The sequence below is a fragment of the Centruroides vittatus genome, unplaced genomic scaffold, assembly GCF_030686945.1.
Source record: "Centruroides vittatus isolate TY-2023 unplaced genomic scaffold, ASM3068694v2 contig_817, whole genome shotgun sequence".
NCBI classification, from domain to species: Eukaryota; Metazoa; Arthropoda; class Arachnida; order Scorpiones; family Buthidae; genus Centruroides; species Centruroides vittatus.
In genome coordinates, this window is record NW_027122532.1 from 786,397 (window position 1) to 808,313 (window position 21,917).

A 21,917-nucleotide genomic window follows, 5' to 3' on the forward strand; every position below is an offset into this window, starting at 1 on the left:
CAAAAACTTAATTTTTCCAAAACTCTGGACTTTTTTAAAATGCCACGGGATGCGAGACAAATTATTAAAAATTAGGACTGTCCTGCCAGAAGCGGGACATCTGGTCACCTTAATATATACATACATATATTATTTTATTATTAATAAGATAAGCAACATAAAAATTCAAATTAATTTTATTTATTGTATATCCTTTGAAAATGACTGGAAAAATTGTTTATTTGTGGTTTATGGGCCAAGTCTGATATATTCCTTGACTTATATTATTCATTGTTTGTTTTCACAAATTTGCCTTAAGTACTAATAACCTTATTGTTGCTATATTTACTAATCTTCTTCAGAATAATACTGTAGAAGTATGTAAATGATAAATAGTAGCATACAATAGTTTGTTAATATTGCTGATATTAGATCTCAATGCAAAATTAACTGCCAAATGAGCTATTTTTATTAGACAAGTATCTGACAAGTTCTTAAATACTAATATAGGCATATCCTGCACAACATCTCATTTAATATTTTTGTGGATAAGTACCAGTTTAATAAGAAAAAACTTTTAAAAGTTTTTGTTATTTAACTGATGGTAGGTCTTTGATTTTACATTTAATTTTTAATTTTATTAAGTTTGGATCTGACAATGTGATAAAGTAATCTCAAAAAAATGTTTTATCAAATAATAAACTGACTCCTTAAAAATTATTAGCATTTTGTCTTATAGATGGTAATTTTTCCTTTAACACTCCTCTCTACTGACAAATTATTTAGTAATTAATTTTAAAATAATAATCGCGATATAATAGTCCAATATAATCCAGTAGTTGTTGGTGTATTATGTATGTACCGTACATCAAGTTTATAGATGTTGGTTTATGTAATTTTTCCTATTTAAAATTATAGAAAATAGCTCCCAGTTAATATTTTCTTACAGAACGTCTGATTTTCAGGAATGGATTACCGAAGTTGTGGATGCTTGTAGCCTGTATAACAGATATCAGCTGAGATAATAATTTTTAATCTGTATGTAGTTGTTAATGAAAATGTTCTATTTACGCACTAAAACAGATGAAAAATCATTTCAAACTGAAAAAAAATAATTTGATTAAAACAGAACCGAATATAGCATTTTAACTATTATAAAGTACTTATATTATTATCATATTCAAAAAGCTACTGCTCTCAAGTGAAAACAATTTTGTAAACTTGAAATCACACCATTAAAAAAAATAAATTAAATTTCCTACTGGTATGACATTTTATATATACAAATATTTCATATTTGTACATATTATGATCTGTAAATACATTAATGAAATGGAATAATGTTGATTACTTTAACAATAGTATGTTTTTTTCCTAACAATATTTATCTGTATAAAGAGCAAAATGTCAATGACTTATTACCAATGAAACAGAAGTGTAGCAATATTAATTCCAGAACTAATAAAGTTATTGATAAAAGTAAAAAAAAGACAAACAAGACTGAATACTCTAATTACATAAGATATATAATAATTCAAAAACAAGTAACCATACTTACTAACATTATATAAATATTTTTTAAGGCTTTAAGCTTTATCTTCAAACATCATTTTTCAAATGATAAATCTGAGGATTAAGAGTTCTCTAAACACATAATCCCCTCGGCTACATAGCCGATAGGTTAAAGTGTCAGCCTACCTCTCTGGGAATGGTCTTCCCTGGAATCAAATCTGATCAGGCAAAAGCTCCCAGGAACTTTTCACAGATGGGTGGGTCTGTCCAGAATATGTTGGTACTCATCCTTCAACATTTAACTGCCCTATTGTGAATCTGGTCAAACCAATGATGATTATAGAGAAAGAACCTCTCAGTGCCCACACAGAGAAAAGAAAAGAAACAAAACTCATATTTAAGGAAGATGCTTTGTTCAAATGAAAGCAAAATTTTACAGAATGTTTTTAAAATTATTGGGTAGACAACACAGCTAATATGAAATATCCAACCCCTTCAATATAACATGCAAGAATATAGATTAAGTAAATTATTGAAATACTAAATGATAGATTAATTAAAAGATTAGAAACAAATATTAATCAAAATAAGATATAGTAATTTTTATAGCTGTGTCTATAGAGTGAGCAGATGCAAAACTTAATGTATTTGTCTGATTTTTAGAGCCTTTTCTTAAATAGTTAAAATTAATCTTTTTAATAGGATTTTTTTATATTAGATATCAAAATATTCTATTTAATAACTTAAAACGCAGAGCAAATTATTAATATTTTAAAATTTCTTTAGAAAAATGAATCTGATGGAAATTTTACTTTTAATATCTTTACTGGTGAAAAAGGAATTCAAAATTATGGATCTGTAGATAATTGGAATGGTGACAAGTATGTTCATTTTTTTATATTTATATATTCTTAAATAAATTTTATTTTTAATAGTTATTTAACATATTTTAGTATGCCAATATTTGTAGTAAAACACTCCACAAATATATTAAAACATGCATTAAACAGTTTAATGCTGGTTAATGTGAAGTGTTTTATTGTTAAGCGTTGCATTTCTCAGTAGTTGCACATATTCATTAGTTCATTACCATAATTACTGTTGGATTAAGAAATAAAACATTAAAATCATAAAGCCTTTATAATCCAGCATCCAATTTTAGGTAAGTAAATATTTTCAGCTAGTTTAACTAGCTATAATCAAGTTCAACCCACAACATGACCATCGAATTCTAGAACATTGGTTCAAAATAGGTGAAAATGCATTTAAAAAATCCTACACAGATAAATTCCTATCAAAACAGGAACTACCGTCATAGTTTTCTACTATAGAAAAAATATATAGGATATTCACTTAAACATTTATCCAAGTGCAGAAAGGATCTCTTGTATTTGGATAAATGTTTCCAGCATTGCATGAGTATATTCATAGTTTATGGTGCCTTAGTCTCTCTGTGATGTTTACACTAAAATGAATTAATTCTTTCAAAAAAACCATATGTAAATTGTAAATTTTTCAAACATAAGAACAAAATACAAATTAAAAATGTGATCACAAATTGTGTGGCTATGCAGGATACTGATTCTACTACACATCCACAATGGAGCCAATTGTGGAGCATTACAGGAGGTGGGATGATAGTTGAAAGTAAAAATATAGCATTATGTAGTTTTTGGATGATTCCTGTGTTGTGAATTATCTTTAACCAAGTAATGTAAAATATAAGCGACTTTTCATATATAATTTCTTGTCCATAAATTCAACTCTAATGTCTGATTCAAATTAGCTACATTTTGAAAGGTTTCTGCTTTAAGATAATCCTAAAATGCCTTGTGAATCAAATGGAAAATTGAATTTTAATATTTTTCGAAATTATAATTGTATTGAAAGAAAATAATTGTCTTTTTTACATTTTAGTAATATTACAATGTGGCAGACACCTTGCAATCAAATTGATGGATCAAGTAAGTTACATATTACTAAATTTTCAGTACATTGTATGTCTTTTTAAAATATGAAAAATCAAATAAAATATGTTAATTGCTAAAACTGTTAAAATTAATTTTCTCAACTATTATTCTTATAATAAAAATATTTGTTCATAGAAATTGAGATCATTATTATAGAAAGAATTTAATATAGAATGCTAAATTTGCATGTCAGAATATAGATAAATTCTAGTCAGTTGTTATTTTCATGAAGTAAAAAAATTAAATACCTGTTCTATACCTGCATATACAATGCAAGAGTTGTAAAATTCACTTTTAAAATAATATAATTAACCTTAGAGTAATTTTGAAACACAGAATGTTTCAAAATTACTTTATATAACTATTGATTTGCAATTAATTATTTTAAATATTAGATTATGATAATTTGATTTTATTATTGAAATTTATTAAACTTAATATAGCTCTTGCAAAGTGTAATAATAATAAGAAAATATAATTGCAGAATATATAATTATTTTTTATTATTGAAATGTAATCAGTAATTTTTATGAATTTTATATTTTAAATAGTGGGAGAAATGTGGCCCCCTTTTAGGAAATCGAGATATGAAAAATTGGATTTATTTATTCCAGATATTTGCAGGTATAATAACAATTCTTTATAAAATAAACTTTAATTAATTATGTAATAATATGTACTGTACAGATGGCCAGATAGCTGAATGATTAAGGTGTCAGCTTCCACTATGGGAGACTGAAGAACAAATCTGGGAGGGGTGAAAAACCCCAGATTTTCAGGAAGTGATCTGTCCTGAATTATGTTGGATTCCATCCATTTGTTTTTGTGGCTATGATGGGCTTAATTAAGAAGTCCTCTTAGGCAGAAACAGGAAAAAAAAATACAATATTGGCTACATTTTAAACCAAACAATAAATTACCAAGTATAATTAACTCAAATTGTTAGATAAAATGACAAAATAAACACACTATATTTGATCAGCATGTTATTTAATGGAAAATGAAAGCTTGAAGCATACAAAAAGGTGCAAATCTGAAGATATTCTGGAAAACAAATGTTTTTTTTATAGATTTTGATCTAACAGCATTCCATAAATTTAAATGCATACATGTTCATCACAAAACCAAAAAAATAAAAATTATTTTTTATTTTCTTGGTTTTAAATACATTGTTTTTTAAATATTTTTATTAATATATTTTTTTTATATTTTTGGTTTTTTTGGTATTTTTATAAAAGTAAACAATTATCAAATATATACATTACAAATATTTGACAGTAATAAATGATGACTGAATGGAGGAAAGCACTTATGAAAGAAAGTCATTAAATAACAGGAGTTTTAATCTAAAACTGATGGAGATGCATGCACTGTGAAAAATCTTATTGCAGGACACAAAATGATTCCTTAGCAATATACCATATAGGGGTCGTGATAATTGAACAGTATGTGCCTGGACAATAGCTCATGTTCCACTGTCAAATTGCACAATGGAAGAGCAATAAAGTGTCATTTGTTTTTTATGGTCAGAAGTAGTAAAACCTTCTGAAATGTACAGTAGAATGAAGGTTCAGTGTGGAGACAGTTGTTTGAGTTGGGAGAGAATATGAATGGGGGGTGAAAGATTTAAAAACAGAAAACAAAATGTCAGTGATGAACACGGGAGTGAGAGATCAGTTTGTATAGCAACCGAGGCAGTAAATCCATGACTACAGGTAAGTTACTATTGATGAAATTGCTGTAGAATTCAACATGAGTCATGGCTCTGTATATAATACTGCATGATGACCTCAGGTATAGAAAAGTATATAGCACATGGGTTGCAAGTCAGCTTGCCATTGACCATAAGCATGCACAGCAGGAAATTTATCAGGAGCACTTGAGTTATTATTCTCGTGAAGGAGATGCTTTTCTCCATTGAATTATGACAGGAGATGAGTCCTGGATGCATCAGTATCATCAACCAGAGAGTAAGAGACAATGAATGCAGTGGAAGCATGTCAACAAAAAATTCAAGATAAGATTCTGCTGGGAAAGTCAAGCTGACAATATTTTGTGATGTCAATGGCCCTATATTGGTATATTGCAGGAAAAGGGTGAAACTGTGACTAGTGCTTGATACATTGACATGCTGGTGAGCAAGTTGAAGCTCACTATAAAAATAAAATGTCAGGGACTTCTCTCAAAAGGAGTTTTGCTGCTTAATGACATCTGACTCCATACAAATGTGCATACAATGAACACACAAAGTGATCAGAAATTTCAAGTAATAAAACGTCCTCCATACAGTCTGGACTTCATGCCATCAAATTTTCATTTATTGGATCTTTGAAAGAACATTTGCAAAGTCAGAAGTTTGCTGATGACACCATGGTAACAGAGGTACAGCAAAGTTGATGAAAGGTCACACTAAAAAGCTTTTTTCTTGAAGACATCTGGAAACTTGTATCTGGCAGACTGTGTTGTAAAGCAGGGTGACTATGTTGAAAAGTAAGGCACAAACAATTTCTTTAAATATCCTTGTAAAAAAATTGTTATAAAATTCCTCTTCATTTAATGACTTTCCTTAGAGAATGCCATCTATTAAGAACATGCAAAGTCTAATTTCCATGTCATTTATATATAAATAAAATATATAGTAAACTTAGTTCTAAAATTTAATTGGTAATATCATGATCAATATATTATTTATAATTTTTTGCAGAACGATCTCACTGAATTATCTATCAGATGTAGAATTGGAAGGTGTAGAAGCATATCGGTACATAATGGACCACACTACATTTGATAACGGAAAGTACGATCCTACGAATCGATGTTACTGCATTAACGATTGTCTTCCTGCTGGTGGATTAGATGTTTCCATGTGCCAAAAAGGTTTGTTATTAATTTATTATATTAACCTTAATCACTGAATGTATATAATTTATAAAATTATTGAAATATTGTTAGAGTCAGATAATGGATAGAGAAAGATACAAATCAGATAAATTTTATTTATATGAAAAAATGAAAAATTTCTGTTAAAATAAATGCCATGTATTCTGGCTCTTGTAAATTCTATTCATAAACTCTTTATGATATAATTTCTGTTAGATGTGTTTTTATTTAATCTTACTTTTCCGCTTTTTTAAAAACATTTATTCATTATTTTATTAAAGACTGCATAGTCTTTAATAAATGCAGTCTTCTGCTCTCAAATAAGCATATTATATTTGAGTTGTCACTTTTTTATTCACAGAATTTTCCAAAATACATTTACATTCGTTAGTTCTTTAAACATGAAATCAGCCAAAATCGACTTCATCAGTTCAAGACAAAATCGGCCAACATAAAAGTTGTCTGACTGGTTTTGCTATACAAGTGACCCTTCTAACCTTAAGAGAAAAAATAATTTTGTCTCCAGGTGAAGAGAAAGAAGAAATTTTCAAAGTTTAAAGAATTAAATCTAGATTTTAGGAAGTCAGATCCATGTCCAATCCATTATTGACTAAATTTGTCATTAATATATCTCTAACTTGGACTCTCTATACAGGAATTTTGTGATTACTGTGGAACTTATGTTTTGATACACACGAACAGTGAAATTAAGATGATAACTGTTATCAACAATTCATTCCACCAATCATCTCTTTTGATCTTGACAATCATCAGAGACAATTGGTTGAAACTGTTGTTAATGCTTATTGGTATGCTAATTTTATTGCTCATGGGCATTGGCTTTAACAGAACATAATGTAAAGTGGCTATTTTATTAGTTGAATATCTTTTATCTAAATAGCATATTCTACTAAAATTTCAAGGTTTATTTATTATACAATTTTACACATAATCATAGTAATTAAAGATTAAAAATTACATTTTGTAACTATAAATTATCAGATTATTTCTTTTATTGTAGTTAATGATACACTCGTCAATCATATGCAGAATCTTCTAATGGAAGTCTAAAATATAATCTATATAATTTTCATCTTTATACATGATCTCTATCATTATCAATGCAACCAGAAAATGTATTAGGCAGTAAAATTTCATTTACATAAATAATTTAAATAATAATATTTTACAACTTGGAAGAGTATTATATTCAAATAAATCTGATTATAATTTATAAATGTCAAAATATTTTATTTCTAGATTGAATATTTTTGGAGCCGTTCTGTTCTATGTTCAGTTTCAGATACCTTCAGATTTGAATTATGAAGCAGAGCAACTCCAAAAGATGTTTAATGCCGTTATAACAATTTTTGACTTCTATAAAATAAAGCTGATTTAATTTGATTATTTGATTAATTTGATTGAATTTAATCAAAATGGAGTTGAATATTTAGAAAGAGAATAATAATAACTTTTTATTTATTCTGAATCTCACAACTAAGTTGTTGGTAATCAGTTATGAATTTAATATTAACAAATAGAATAAGTAATATTTGCATAATGATTAAAGTTTCCTGAAACTTTTGCTACAGGCTTCCCTTCTGTTTCATGACTTCAAAGGTGAAAGTTGTAAAGGAGTGTTGACTCTTTTTGTGGATAAGATACTCTTGTACATATTCTGCAACCTCATATCCCAAGATTTTAGGTATGACTCCAGAATAGAAAGCTATAGAAAGGAAACAGCATCAGGAATAATATAATTTATATAAATCTCCCTGAGCTATGTACTACAGTTAATTTATGCCATTTTGTTGATCACTTTTGCCAGTGTTCACAAATGCTTTGAAGATATTATTACTTCTATATCACAGAAAAACAATGTAATGAGAATATGCACCCTTAATTTTATCTCATATCAGTTAGACTATTTAAGACAAAAATTGGAAACTTTTTGGCTTTTTTGACAAGCATTTGGTAATTTTTGACTATTTTTGAAGTGCTTTTGTCAACTGCTGATTGAAAATATCTGGTAAATCTATATCCTTCACACACATTTAGTTGGTTCATTATGATACTTAGGTTTTTCATGTATTAGTCACCCTTGCACATATGCTGCATTCATTAAATTTTGCAAATATAGCCTTGTATAGCCCAGAGTCTATAGTCAAAGTATCAGGGCAATCATTTATAAAATAAGCGAATGTTTTTTTTTTTAGGAGCACCCATCGTAATGTCAGCCCCTCACTTTTTATATGGTGATGTAGCATATACTCAGTCTGTAATGGGTTTGAAACCAGATCCTCAACGTCATTTATTTCATATAGATTTACAACCGGTAAGCAGTTATCTTATGTAAAAACTTTCCTGTAACTTTTTAAAATAAAAATTTTTTTCATTACGTATTATAATAATCTTACAAATTTAATTAATTATAATAATATAGTTTTATTTCCTATATTTAACAGCAAATGGGAGTACCTGTAAATGTTGGAGCTAAAATGCAAATTAATGTAATTATAGAAAAAATAGAAGGAATAATGTAAGTATAATAAAAATTACGCAAGTGTTGATGTTCTTTTAACTTTGTATTTATTTTTTAAATATAGCATGAATATAAATAACTTATATAGAGTACAACATTTTATTTTCGATTTACATAGGAGATCTTCAGGTTAAAGTGTTCTCAAATGGAATGCGGAAAATGGAACATTCTTAAGATTATTTGAAAAAAAGGTATAAACGAGAATCTAAAAAATTATTTTTAAAATTTTTTAAATAATTTTTTTAAATTGACTGTTCCTGTTGGTATAAAGATCGCCAGGCATAAGATAATTGTTCTTCATCTTTGAAATTGATGCAACTTTTCAGATTTGAATATCTCAAGAGCTTCTAGTGTCCTGATTTGGCCGTCATGCTTAGTTTGCTGTATAATGGAAGCTTTGTCTAGATACGCGTGAACATCATTGTCTATGGTGTACCTGGCTAGGGCAGTGTTGTATTCAAAGAGTTTTTAAAAATTCTTGTTTATATGTTTTTCAAATAATCTTAAGAATGTTCCATTTTCTGCATTTCATTTTAGAATGCTTTAACCTGAAGAAGATCTCCTATGTTGATTGAAAACATTTGTGTTTAATATGCATTAAACTATTCTGAAATTATACTTTTAAGGTTCAGAGGTTTATGAATTAAAAACAATTGAATGTGAAGAAATCAACTGCCAAATGACAGATTAAAATCATTAATCTCTGAAGAACTAACCCAAAATTTGTTCCACTAACAAGATTTAGTAGTATTAATGAGTTTGATGAATTTAAATAAGCCTAACTTTTGATATGTGATGTACAAAGTATGTACTTTCAACATTGACATCGATTAAAGATTTAATCAAAATTACCAATAACTGATAATTGGCCCAACCAGTAATTTTTATCCTACTTCTTCAAAAATTTGCATTTTGAATTTATTTAACAATTTCATTTTTTCAACTTTGACAGTAAACTGAAACACAGTGATTGTAATTTTATGACAGTCTTAAACAGTACAAGTTAACAAAGTTTTTAATCAATTTACAATAAATAATTAACTCAATTATCATTTAATTGAAAAATCAAATTTGTATTTGTTTATTTTTCTTTATATCATGAAAGAAGATTCAATCATACTGTTTTTAAAATCACCTTATAAATTTTCAATGTTTTTCATGAGTTTCAATGAAAAACATTGTTAATTGAAAAACATTGTTAATGAGTTTGTTAGATAAAGTTCAATGTTTTTCATGAGTTTCAATGAAACTCATGAAAAACATTGAACTTTATCTAACAAATGCAAAAAATTCAAAACAGGATTCTGTCATTTGATAGTTGTCATGATAAGTAAAACAATTCCATTCAAATTGTTTTAATCGACATATTCATGCTATACATTGTTTATTTCAGTATAGCAGAAATAAATATGTACTGGACAATCAAACGAAAAGTTTACTTCTCAAATGAAAGTAGTAAAGAGCAGACTTGATGATATCATAAACCAACTATGTTATTGCCTTGCTCTGCATCGTAACCACACCGACATCTTGAACATTTATTCATTATAGACTTGAAAGATAACATTTAAAACTTCTTGTTAGCATTGCCAAGTTTGCTCCCTACAAATATACTTCTTGTTTGTTCAGCCTGCAAAGTATTATTGAAAAGCTCAAATTCTCATAATATTGAGAAAGATATTAATATTTTTAATGTATAAGATCAGCTTAAATAAATGTATTTATTGTAAAAAAGCTTTAAATTAAACTAACAAAAATGTAATATCATTTCATTAATTTATTTACCATATTAGATAAATGACCTTAGGTGCTAAGACATTATAAAATAGATAAATACATTATTTTTTCTCAGTGTCTTGTAAGTCAAAAGATACAGTCAGTATATACAGTATATTTGAAGAAAATAAGATAACGATGATGTGGTTACTTACACATTATAATCATCTATGTGCCATCAACCTTGTAAACATCACCTTATTTCATTAACTGTAGAATAATTGTTGTATATAACTTTTGAAGGAGGATCTTCATCTTTGACTTTTATTAATCTTTATAACTTCAACTATATTAATAAAAGATGTTTCAAATTTTGGCTATGGACAAATAAACTTCATTTGGGAATTTCGTTCTTTAGGTAGTTTTATGATTTATACATTAGGATTTATTTTTTGTATTCTATTTGTTTATTAATACTAAATTTATATTTTTCTTTCAATTCTTATTTGAGTGATAAAATTGCATAAGACAAAATTTTTAATATTAAGACAATCCTAATTTTTAAATTAAACATAAAAAATTAACTTTAATAAAAATATCTTTTAGGCAGTTTGCAAACATTACTGGAAGAACTTATTTTCCTGCCTTGTGGTTTACTCAAGTAAGTAACTTTTATTTTATATAATGATTAATTAAATATTGGCATCTTGCATTGACACTCATTTTTATGGGGTCAGTTTATTACTTGATAAAACGTTTTTTTGAAACAATTATATCCAATCTTCAAATCATTGAAAGAATGTAGAATAGCTACTTTTTCTAAATCAGCACAAGATTATAATTTATTTTAAAAGTTTTTATTCAAGTGGTAACTGTTGTATGTGTGATTTTAAAGTTGTTATTAAGTATGAATCTCGCAATAAAATATAATATCAGGTCAGTCCATAAGTCCATGCTCATTTTTATGACCTTGAGAAAGATCTTGTTTTGCTGTTAAAAATGTCAGTCTAATGTGATAATTTTTACACCAAAGTGTTAAATTGGATCTCATTCATATAATACTGTTCAGAATTGTGAACATTTCAGTTGTTTATTTTCGTTAAAATGGAAGTAACCGAGGAATACAAAAGACATGTTTTATACTTTTTAAGTGGTGAGAATGCTACAAATGCAGCCAAAAAAATAAATACTGTACATAATCAAATTGTAATTAGTGCAAGGACTGCGCAGAAGTGGTTTGAAAGATTTAGAAACAATGATTTTAGTGTGGAGGATAAGGCTCTTACTGGAAGACCTGTCAACTTTGACGATGATGCTCTCTCTGCACTAGTTGAAGCAGAACTATCTTTAACAGTTGATGAATTGTGGAACGTTTAAATTCATCCCACAGAACCGTTCATAGACACCTACAACAAATCGGAAAAGTTTCAAAGCTAGGAAAATGGATACCGCGCGAACTGTCAATAGCTAACCGACAACGTGTAAACATTTGCACGTCTCTTTTATCCCGTATTGCTTTAGAACCTTTTCTTGGTAGGCTGGTTACTGGAGACGAAAAATGGATCCTCTATAATAATATGACGAGAAAAAGACAATGGATGGATTGCGACAAGCAGCCAAAACCGACTGCAAAAGGTGGGTTGCATCCAAAAAAAATTCTTTTGTTTGTTTGGTGGGATATGTCAGGTGTAATTCCACTGTTAGAACCTAATCAAACAATTACAGCTCAAATGTATTGTGAGCAATTAGAGCGTTTAAATGAAAAATTGAAAAAAAAATCGACCGTCATTAGTGAACAGAAAGCAGGTTCTCTTGCAGCATAACAATGCCAGACCACACGCTGCAAAAATAACTGTACAGAAACTTGAAAGCTACAACTGGGAAATTTTACCTCATCCACCATATTCGCCAGATATTGCTCCCAGTGATTATCCTCTTTTTCGCAGTTTGCGGAATTTTTTAAAAGGGAAAACTTTTGAGGATGAGAACAATGTAAAAAAGGCTATTTCTGAATATTTTGATTCAAAACCGAAATCATTTTACAAAGACGGAATTAAAAAGCTACCATCAAGATGGCAAGAAATTGTACAAAATAATGGTGAATACATTATAGATTGAAATAAAATTTAATTAAAATTTTTTGCTGCTTTTTTTGTAGATAAAAATACGCATGAACTTACGGACTGATCTGATAGTTCTAAAAAACATTGTCAAGAAATAAACTGACTTCTTCAAAATTATTAGCATTTTGTCTTAGATATGATATAAATATGAAGTCACTTATCAATAGAAAACTTATGCCATGAAATGAATAAAAATCAGTTAACTTAGATTTTCTTTTAAAAAATTCAATTTATGAGCTTTATGACAGCTTTTCCACTAGACTTATTACACCATCATTCAGAAATACGACAAGCTTTAGAAAATCACATTTTATTTCCTAGAGAATGCATTTCGGACTTTGAGTCCTTTATCAACTCTTTGTGATGTAAATGGTTATGAGAAGAAAATAAATGGTGACGATTGATAAAATATGGATGACAATTATTATTTTACAGGTATTAGATTAGATATGATGGTGCAATACACTGCTAATACTACTTTATGTATCGCACCGTCATATCTAATCAAATACCTGTAAAATAATAATTGTCATCCATATTTTATCAATTGTCACCATTTATTTTCTTCTCATAACCATTTACATCACAAAGAGTTGATAAGGGACTCAAAGTCCGAAATGCATTCTCTAGGAAGTAAAATGTGATTTTCTAAAGCTTGTCCTGTTTCTGAATGATGGTGTAATAAGTCTAGCAGAAAAGAAAAGCCATCATAGAGCTCATAAATTGAATACAAGACTAGACAAGAAGTGTATTACAGTACTTTTAAGAAAGTTTAGAATAGCTATATGCTATTACAAAAACAAAAATTACCTTTGTAATCCCAACAACATATTTATTAAAAGTAAGAATATTTTCAATCAGTTTGACTGACCTTCTTCAGTTAACAGAAACTTTGAATAAAAGAATATAGATAAATATAATAGTAAAAAATAGAATATAATGTTTGAATTAAAATAGGAACAAGAAAATATTGTTTTAACCATCTTTCAAGATCTTATCCTCTTCTGTACAAGATACTTAGATGACATTATCTTGTGGTGGAAAAAACTCCACCTAGAACAGTTTCTCCAAGTGTTTAAGAACAACTCTTATGGTTTACATCTGCAGTTAGAGCAAGGAAGTGATACACTGGTAAATTTCTTGGACCTTACCATCTCATCCAAGTTTGGGCAAATAATTACTAAGGTATACAGAAAGCCTACTCTTTAACCTATATCAATCCTCTGCAATTCTGTGGATCTATGGCACTTTAAGCTCTCCACATTCAAATCATTGATAAGAAGAGTATATACCCATTGAACTAACATCCTGGATATGATAGCAGAGCTCAGGTACATATTAAAGATAGTGGCACCACATGGGTATCCAATTCAATTGATAAAATGATTAATTTTGACCTTTCAAACCACAAAAGCTACCTTGATACCAATAACCAGAAAAAAAGGGATTGTCTTAAATTATTTTTCAACTTCAAGAGATATACATAAAGAAGCAGCCAACTCTAACAATCTTACATTGGTTTACTGATGTAATCTGACCATTTTCAAAATGACAATCCACCTATACACACCGGGGTAGAACCACTGAATCTTCTTGAAACCTTTTAACCGGTGCGGTATGCTCAAAGTTTGTAAGCGAACGTTTTCGGCTCCCTCAATGGGTCCTTTCTCAAGCTATATTCTCTTTGTCGACCGTTATAACGAAGATTATCCACTTTCCAGATAAAATTATCTGGAAAGTGGATAATCTTCGTTATAACGGTCGACAAAGAGAATATAGCTTGAGAAAGGACCCATTGAGGGAGCCGAAAACGTTCGCTTACAAACTTTGAGCATACCGCACCGGTTAAAAGGTTTCAAGAAGATTCAGTCATTTTCAAAATTTTAAGAAATGATAAGGCTCCATATGATTACAACTCTGCACCAGGCATCTACTCAATCCTAATAGATGACAACATTTTATAACAAAGCTTGTATACATAGCTGCCACAGAATGTAATCTATAACAAAGAATCTAGGAACATAAATATACAATCGACAAGAACCTCTGTAAGACAGCATTGGCAGTCTATTCATATCAACACAACATACAGATAAATTGGGAAGAGGCAAAAATCAACAAGCCTACCTCTAATATTCACACTCTTTCTTACCTAGGGAATTTATAAAGCTCATAGAAAATCTACATGCATTAATCATTGTGATGCCAACACCCTTTCTAATACATGGCAGTCACATTTTTAGATTTAATTATTTATCCTTTTCCTTTATTAATTTTATTTATATATTTATTGTTTTTTATGTTGTTTTAAAATTTTCTTGTTCCTATTTTAATTCAAACATTGTGTTCTTTTTTTAAATTCTATTATTTTATTTGAAGCTTCTGTTAACTAAAGAAGGTCAGTCAAACTGATCAAAAACATTCTTACTTTTAATAAATATGTTGCTGGAATTATAAAAATGAGTTTTGTTTGTATCAACACTTTCCTAGTTGCACCCTCTTGTTATTATGAAATATATTTCCTTCCCAAACTAAAATTAAACCACAATAAACTTGCTTTTCTGGAGTTTTAATAGTTATGTTCCAACACTTTTGAATATCAATGTTCATATTCTAGAACATTACAATGAAAAGAATATGGTTGTTCTAAAAGTTCTTTTTCTCTTCTCCTGATGGGATGTTTTCATATTAGCATAAGGGACAAAATGTGACAGATAGATTGAAGTTTGGCTCTCAGTCTCCACCAAAGAGTTATTCAAATATGATTTCCCCAATTTTAAGACCTTTTTGACTACCTTTTTAAGTCTTTTTGACAAAATGTAATAGGGAGGAGGTACCCTCCCTATTACATTTTGTCACCAACTTAGATAAGCCTCATGGCTAATGTTACACTTGATCTGCCACTCCTGATATTAAAATCAGCCATTTCTGTAAAACAGATCTACAGTGCATTAATTTATTCTCTCGAAATCAGCATGCCAGCAGTGGGGCATTGTACCTCTCAGCAGTAAAGAGAGAATTAAAGCACTCAGTCCACATTAACATTGTGGTTGTCAATTTCTAAACATAACCATTGTTCATCTCTAAAGATAATATGCTGCCACTTTATAGCAGTCTCTGCTTCTCTTTCACAGCACCATTTCAAACAAAGCTGACAATGGTGGAGTGCTTATGGCAGAGTATGTAGTGGTCACTATGAATGCAAATTTGTCTCTGTTAGTCTCTTGCCAATAATACAGGAAGGGACAGAATTCTGTAGCAATGCTTTCACCTATTCTGGATGGTGGACAAAGGAGCCATTACAGCTATTTGTACTAATCTCAAGATCAGATGATCATTTCTTCTGTTGGTCTGTCTGGGACATCCAGAGCTTGTCTACCATGAATGTGTACCCTCATGTTTCTGTAGCCACCAACACCTCCTCACAATCAGGACAGAATGGCCCAAATGGTGAATGATTTGGCAGAATAACCATCCTGCTTCCATTGGCTCAATGACATACATGTCCTTCTCAGTAGATAATGTCTTTGACTGCATCTTACAGGTATGCCTAGCATTCAGAGACCTCAAAACAACAGATATTCTAAAAATTCTAAATATAGGGAGATTTTTGCCAATCTTTTTATGGGATATTGGATTAGCAATTTGGAGGCATTCTGTGGCATTACCTGGCATGCAATCAGACTACAACTATAATCATTTATATGCCTATTTTAGACACATCTGTAAGCTGAGTTTTTTAGTAAGACAGTTATATGTGGGTGCTTAAATTTTTTATTAATTAATATATTCATTAATGTTTTCTTGTAATGATCTTTTAAAAATATACTATATTTTTTCCACAGAGTTTTACAATAAATGAACCTCTTATCAAGAAACTACAAATGGTAACTCAAGATATACCATACTATGTTAACGTTGCTTCATTTCTGTCAATATGTGTGGGTGTGGTAGCACTCTTATGTGCAATTGCTTTCTCTTGTCAAGTTCTTAGGAAAAAGGTAATCATGTTTTTCATATTTTGTAAATATAGGCGAAATTTTCTACTGCTAATGTTAAATTTTTAAAATAGTTTTTCCTAACAGAAAATATAATGTACTGTACAAGCAATAAGAAAAGCACTTAATTTAATAAAATGTCGATGAAAAGCTAGATTAAATTAGGGTTATGGAATCTGTAATCAAAAGTTTTGAGTCTGACTTCAACTCTATTATTTATTATCAATATAGGAACTAAATAATTATTAAAGAGCATAAAAACTACTTTCTCTTCTTCTCCTGAAGGTGACATTTATAAAATGATGAAAGTGCTTGCACTGATATAAGTAATAAAAATAATTTAATGTTAATAAACAGTGGTTATCATTCTCATTTTTTAAGTGGATTATATTTTTTTGGCATGGTGAACAGTCTTTATTGTTATCATTATATTTCTTATAGACTCAATATCGTAAACTGAGTTAACATTCATAGAAACCATAGTTAGAATTTGTGTAATATCTTATTACAATGACTAACAAAGACATTTAATACAATTATAATAAATGATTTATATCATTCACAAACCATAATGGATTGTAAAGAAATTCAATTCATAAGCAGTATTTTACTATATGGTTTTTACAAATACATAATCATTATTTTTATATTATACATCAAATGTTCATAGAAAAATATAAAAAGACATTAACGTATTTCATGCTTGTTTGGTACAGTCAAATATCATAACACATCAGAAAATTCCTGGCATGGAAACTTTTCCATCAATGGCTGGATGGCTGAGTGGTCTAGGTGGAAACCTACCGCTATGGGAACCTGGGATCAAATCTGGTTGGGTAAAAGTAAACCCTAGGAATTTTTCAGGTGGTGGTCCATCCAGATATGTTGGGCTCTGTCTCTCACTACCTGGCTGCCCCATTGTGGGCCTGGCCAACCCATAATGGACTTGCTAAAAGAGGCCCATTTAGTATCCACAGGGTGGAAAGAGTTAAAAAAACACATCAGCAAGAAAAAACTTTCACTGGTATAAATAAACAGAACTAGACACAATAAGTGAATAATTATATTACACAAATATTTTTGACTTGCTTAACAAGCACGCATTAGCTTACAAGTCCAAGATATTCAAAGCTTACAATATGGAAAAGAATAAAGAATAAAACATGTTAAAAAGTTTCCTATTCACATTTTTGTAATTTGTTCTAATGTTATAATAATTTAAACTTGTAACTCTGATGATTTATTAAAGAATTCAAGAACATTTGTTTAAATATAATTATCCACTGTTAATGTGTCTAGTTCCATCTTAACATGTGTTGTGAACTTTCCTCAGTACTTTTGGGTCTTCCAGTCATCTTCAGGTGTATAATGTTCTAGAAATAACATCTGCAGTTGGAAAAGTACTAGGAAAAAGTTCATAAAATTAGTATGTTGAAACTCATAAGTTAGTATGATTGATTTATCTGGAAAAGCATGATTTACATGAATTTTCAGATTGATATTACTTTACAATAAAAGATTTAAATAATTTTATTTAAATCTTTTAATTTTACAGAAAGAGAAGAAAGGTGTCTACAAAGCCATCAGAGTTGTAAAGTCGTAACACCACAGACTGAAAATAGTTTCAATTACTACAGATGAATAATGCAGAAAAAGACACAAGAAATTTTAAATTGCAATATCATTTTTTTACAGGTAAATTATAAGTTTAAAACTACTACCACTCAAAAACAGCCAAAAGAAAAAAGAAATAAATCAACAACTTCCCAAAATATTTTTGATATGTATATCAGCTATGTTACCGTCCATAACATTTGATAGTTATCAAGAGGTGCTGTACATTTGGAAAATTTTCAAATTTTATATTTTTAACAGTCAGTATTATCAAATGTTACAGGTCATACAGTTTGATAAAATTAAACTATTTTATAATCATATTCATCATGTTTATCATTATGTATTATACAATGTGTGTTTTAGGCAATTATCTGTACTTTTATGCGTCTTGATTTCATGTTTTATGTTATCACTACTAGTTTTTATTTAAACTGAATTCCAAAATAATGAAATGTTGTATGGCTTTGAATTTAAGATGTGCTCTTGATATTTTTAAAGAGGTTTTCAGAAAAATACTTAGAATAATTTATTAAAGAGTAAAATGTTAATAACTATTTTAAGACTGAAATTAACAGAAAATTATTTTAAACAGGAAACATTAAAAAAATTTTCATTACACACACAGAGAAGTGATAAAGTTATTCTAGATTATAAGAAATGCTTTAATGGAGCAAGATAGCAAGCACACAAAGAATTCAAGTGCTTTCAAGTACTAGTACTCATCATCAGTACTCAGAAGTGCTTGAACTCTTTTTATACACTTACTTTCTCCATTAAAGAATTTTTCATTTTGGACTATTAACCTTAACATCATGGACTTACGAAACATACCTGATTCAAGAGCTATTCTAAGTTTAGAAATATCTTAAATTTAAAGTGATATTGTATTAATTAATTTGGAATGGAGTTTAAAAACTTTCTGATTAGATAAAATAAATATTTTATTACCAATTTAGTCTCTGTAATCCAAAAACTATTGGTAGACCAATCTCACAGCAATATCATAGCAATAGATTGGTCTACCAATAGTTTTTTGGATTACAGGGACTAAATTCGTAATAATATCTACTATACAGCAAAACATTTATATTAAATTATAGATAAAATAATATAAAAATAAATTCCTATGTTTATAGTATGAAAACTATTACAGTGATGACTTAACATAAGTATAACTTAATAATTTATCAGTAATACCCTTTGTTTCAAATTTTAGTTAATGATTACAGTATTTTTCTCATTTATTAAGACATTATTACAATAATATATTTTAAAATCAAATGTTGTCATTATGCACTTTTATATGTAATGTAATTTCAACTAAGATCTAAGCAAAACATTTTTTATAAATTAAAATTTTAATCTTTTGTTAAATGAAGCTAATGCAGTGAGAATATATTTAAGATAAAATAAATATACATGGGGCAACATAATTAAACAGAAATGTATAACTAGACATTGATTTGATATCAAGTTGACACTGAAGTTGAATATTGCAAAATGTTTTTAATTATCCAAATATTATGTGTATAATTAAATACACAAAATAGTAATGTACCTATCATTGGACATACCAAATAATATTGTGCAGTAAAGGCTTATTTTCACATGACACTAACTTCTCAAAACAGTGACATTGGATAGAAATGCTAGGCTATATAGTGCAGTTGAAATATAACTTATTTTATTGGATTTCATTGTAATTGCCATACTTCCTGTTACTGGACTGTAGCCAATCATTTAACTTTCTGCATTTTATAACAAATATAAAAATTTGATAATCATGTTACAACATCCTGGGACTGTACAGTCTATAATACATAAACATTTTAACCATTTTCTTATTAAATTAATGATAAAAGCACAGTTCATTAAAATAGATATTTTTATAATGAAAACAATTATATTTAGATACTAGATGTGCAAACACTCTATGATATATTCATATACAGTAGATGCTGCTTATTGTAATTGTAGATATTATCATCAGTTATCTAATATCAGAATCAAGCTCATCAGGACTTCATAAATTTCAATATAAGAGAATGCTGTAATAATATATGCTATTTCATCTGCAATGTTGATAAAACAGCATTTTATTTTTATGCAATACCTAGTCTTACTTATAGGTTTAAATATGAAAGTGCTAAGGATTTATATCACTGAAGGAGCATATTATAGTTCTCTGCAGTGCAATATACAAGACTAGAAACAAAGACTGTTTTCCAGTCACTAGAAGTGACTGGAAAACAGTGCAAATTCAAAGTGTTTTAATGGTATGAAATGTTCAAATGCAAATACCTTGATTACAACTGGCATTTTTAACAACTGGTTAGTTAATTGAGGTATAAAGTTGAAACAAAAAGTTATTTTATTAGTAGACAATTATACAACACATTCATATGTTAATAACTTGTCATTAAAAAAAAAACACTAAAATAATATTTCTTTATGCAATACTTGTAAATGGTGTACAGTACAGATATATTGCATTTCCTTATGAACATGTATTGATAAAATATTGCCAAAAAACTAGCCCAAAAATAACATTGAATGAATAATCAAGTAATTATTATTAGAATTAATTATCTGATTCAATGAAACTAGAATTTTCACTAACTGTGGCCTAATTACATTCACTTCTCATTATTGCTTAATTATTGTTATCAGTGTAGGCTAGTCTCAAAATAATTACAATAAGCAATATCTACTATAATTTTTTCTGCAGAATACTTAGTTTAATACAAAATTTAGCAATAATTATGTCATCTCTTTCAATAAAATGTAGAATATAAAATAAAAATATTTAAAAAAGCAATATTATAAACTTAGGAGGGATATTACAATTTTTTAACTGTATTTTTGATATATTTTAATATTTCATCTTAAAAATGGATAAATTTTTATATCAAATACAGAAGAAATAGTAAAATTATTTATCAGTTGTTATCAAAGTTATGTTAAGAAGTAGGAAGAAAATTCACAATGTGCCTTAATACACCTAGAGTCAGTATTAATCAAAGTTAATAATGTGCAATAAAATATTCTCAAATTTATTTTATTTGATTATCATTTGTGCCAAATTATTTGTTTTGAATTTCATGAATTATCATATCTTTATAAATTGAATGAATTTATTGGCAGAATTAATTACTAAACGTGAGATAAACAAACTTCTAACATTGTTAGATCCAAATTTTAAGGACTAAGATTTTGTAAGTTATACAATTTCAGGCATTTGTAATGCTAGTTTAATTCACTTCTATATAATAAAAGTAAAGCCATCTAACAACCATAGTGTTTTTTTATTTTGAACTTTTTTACTGCATTATATCAAAACATAACTTTCATACATGTAAATAAATACTTGCATGTAAGCAATATTTTTCAAACTTGGGCTATTTAAGGTAAGATATGCTTTTAATCTTCATTTGTCATTCTGTTCCATTAATTTCTTACATAGGCAACATGTTGACAATCAAAACATAGGAAATCTCATTGACAATCAAAGTTCTCTTCTAATGAATCTAAGAATTCAATACTAAAGAATTATTTTCTATTGGTCTAGAGTTTAATCATA

General features: G+C 28.4%; 1 protein-coding gene and 1 long non-coding RNA gene across 3 annotated transcripts in view; one reads left to right on the forward strand and one right to left on the reverse strand.

Annotated features, from left to right (window-relative positions):
• The window catches only part of LOC136982235 (scavenger receptor class B member 1-like), a 58,784-nt gene extending 39,861 nt beyond the window's left edge, over nt 1-18,923 (forward strand). Inside the window, exons 5-13 of the mRNA XM_067278693.1 lie at nt 2,278-2,372; nt 3,409-3,455; nt 4,013-4,085; nt 6,166-6,338; nt 8,558-8,676; nt 8,807-8,880; nt 11,206-11,260; nt 16,568-16,723; nt 18,276-18,923. Coding sequence (XP_067134794.1) covers nt 2,278-2,372; nt 3,409-3,455; nt 4,013-4,085; nt 6,166-6,338; nt 8,558-8,676; nt 8,807-8,880; nt 11,206-11,260; nt 16,568-16,723; nt 18,276-18,323 — 840 coding nt within the window. The 3' untranslated portion in view covers nt 18,324-18,923. The remainder of the gene's footprint in view (nt 1-2,277; nt 2,373-3,408; nt 3,456-4,012; nt 4,086-6,165; nt 6,339-8,557; nt 8,677-8,806; nt 8,881-11,205; nt 11,261-16,567; nt 16,724-18,275) is intronic.
• The window catches only part of LOC136982245 (uncharacterized), a 72,843-nt gene that overhangs the window by 37,290 nt on the left and 13,636 nt on the right, over nt 1-21,917 (reverse strand). The window lies entirely within an intron of this gene.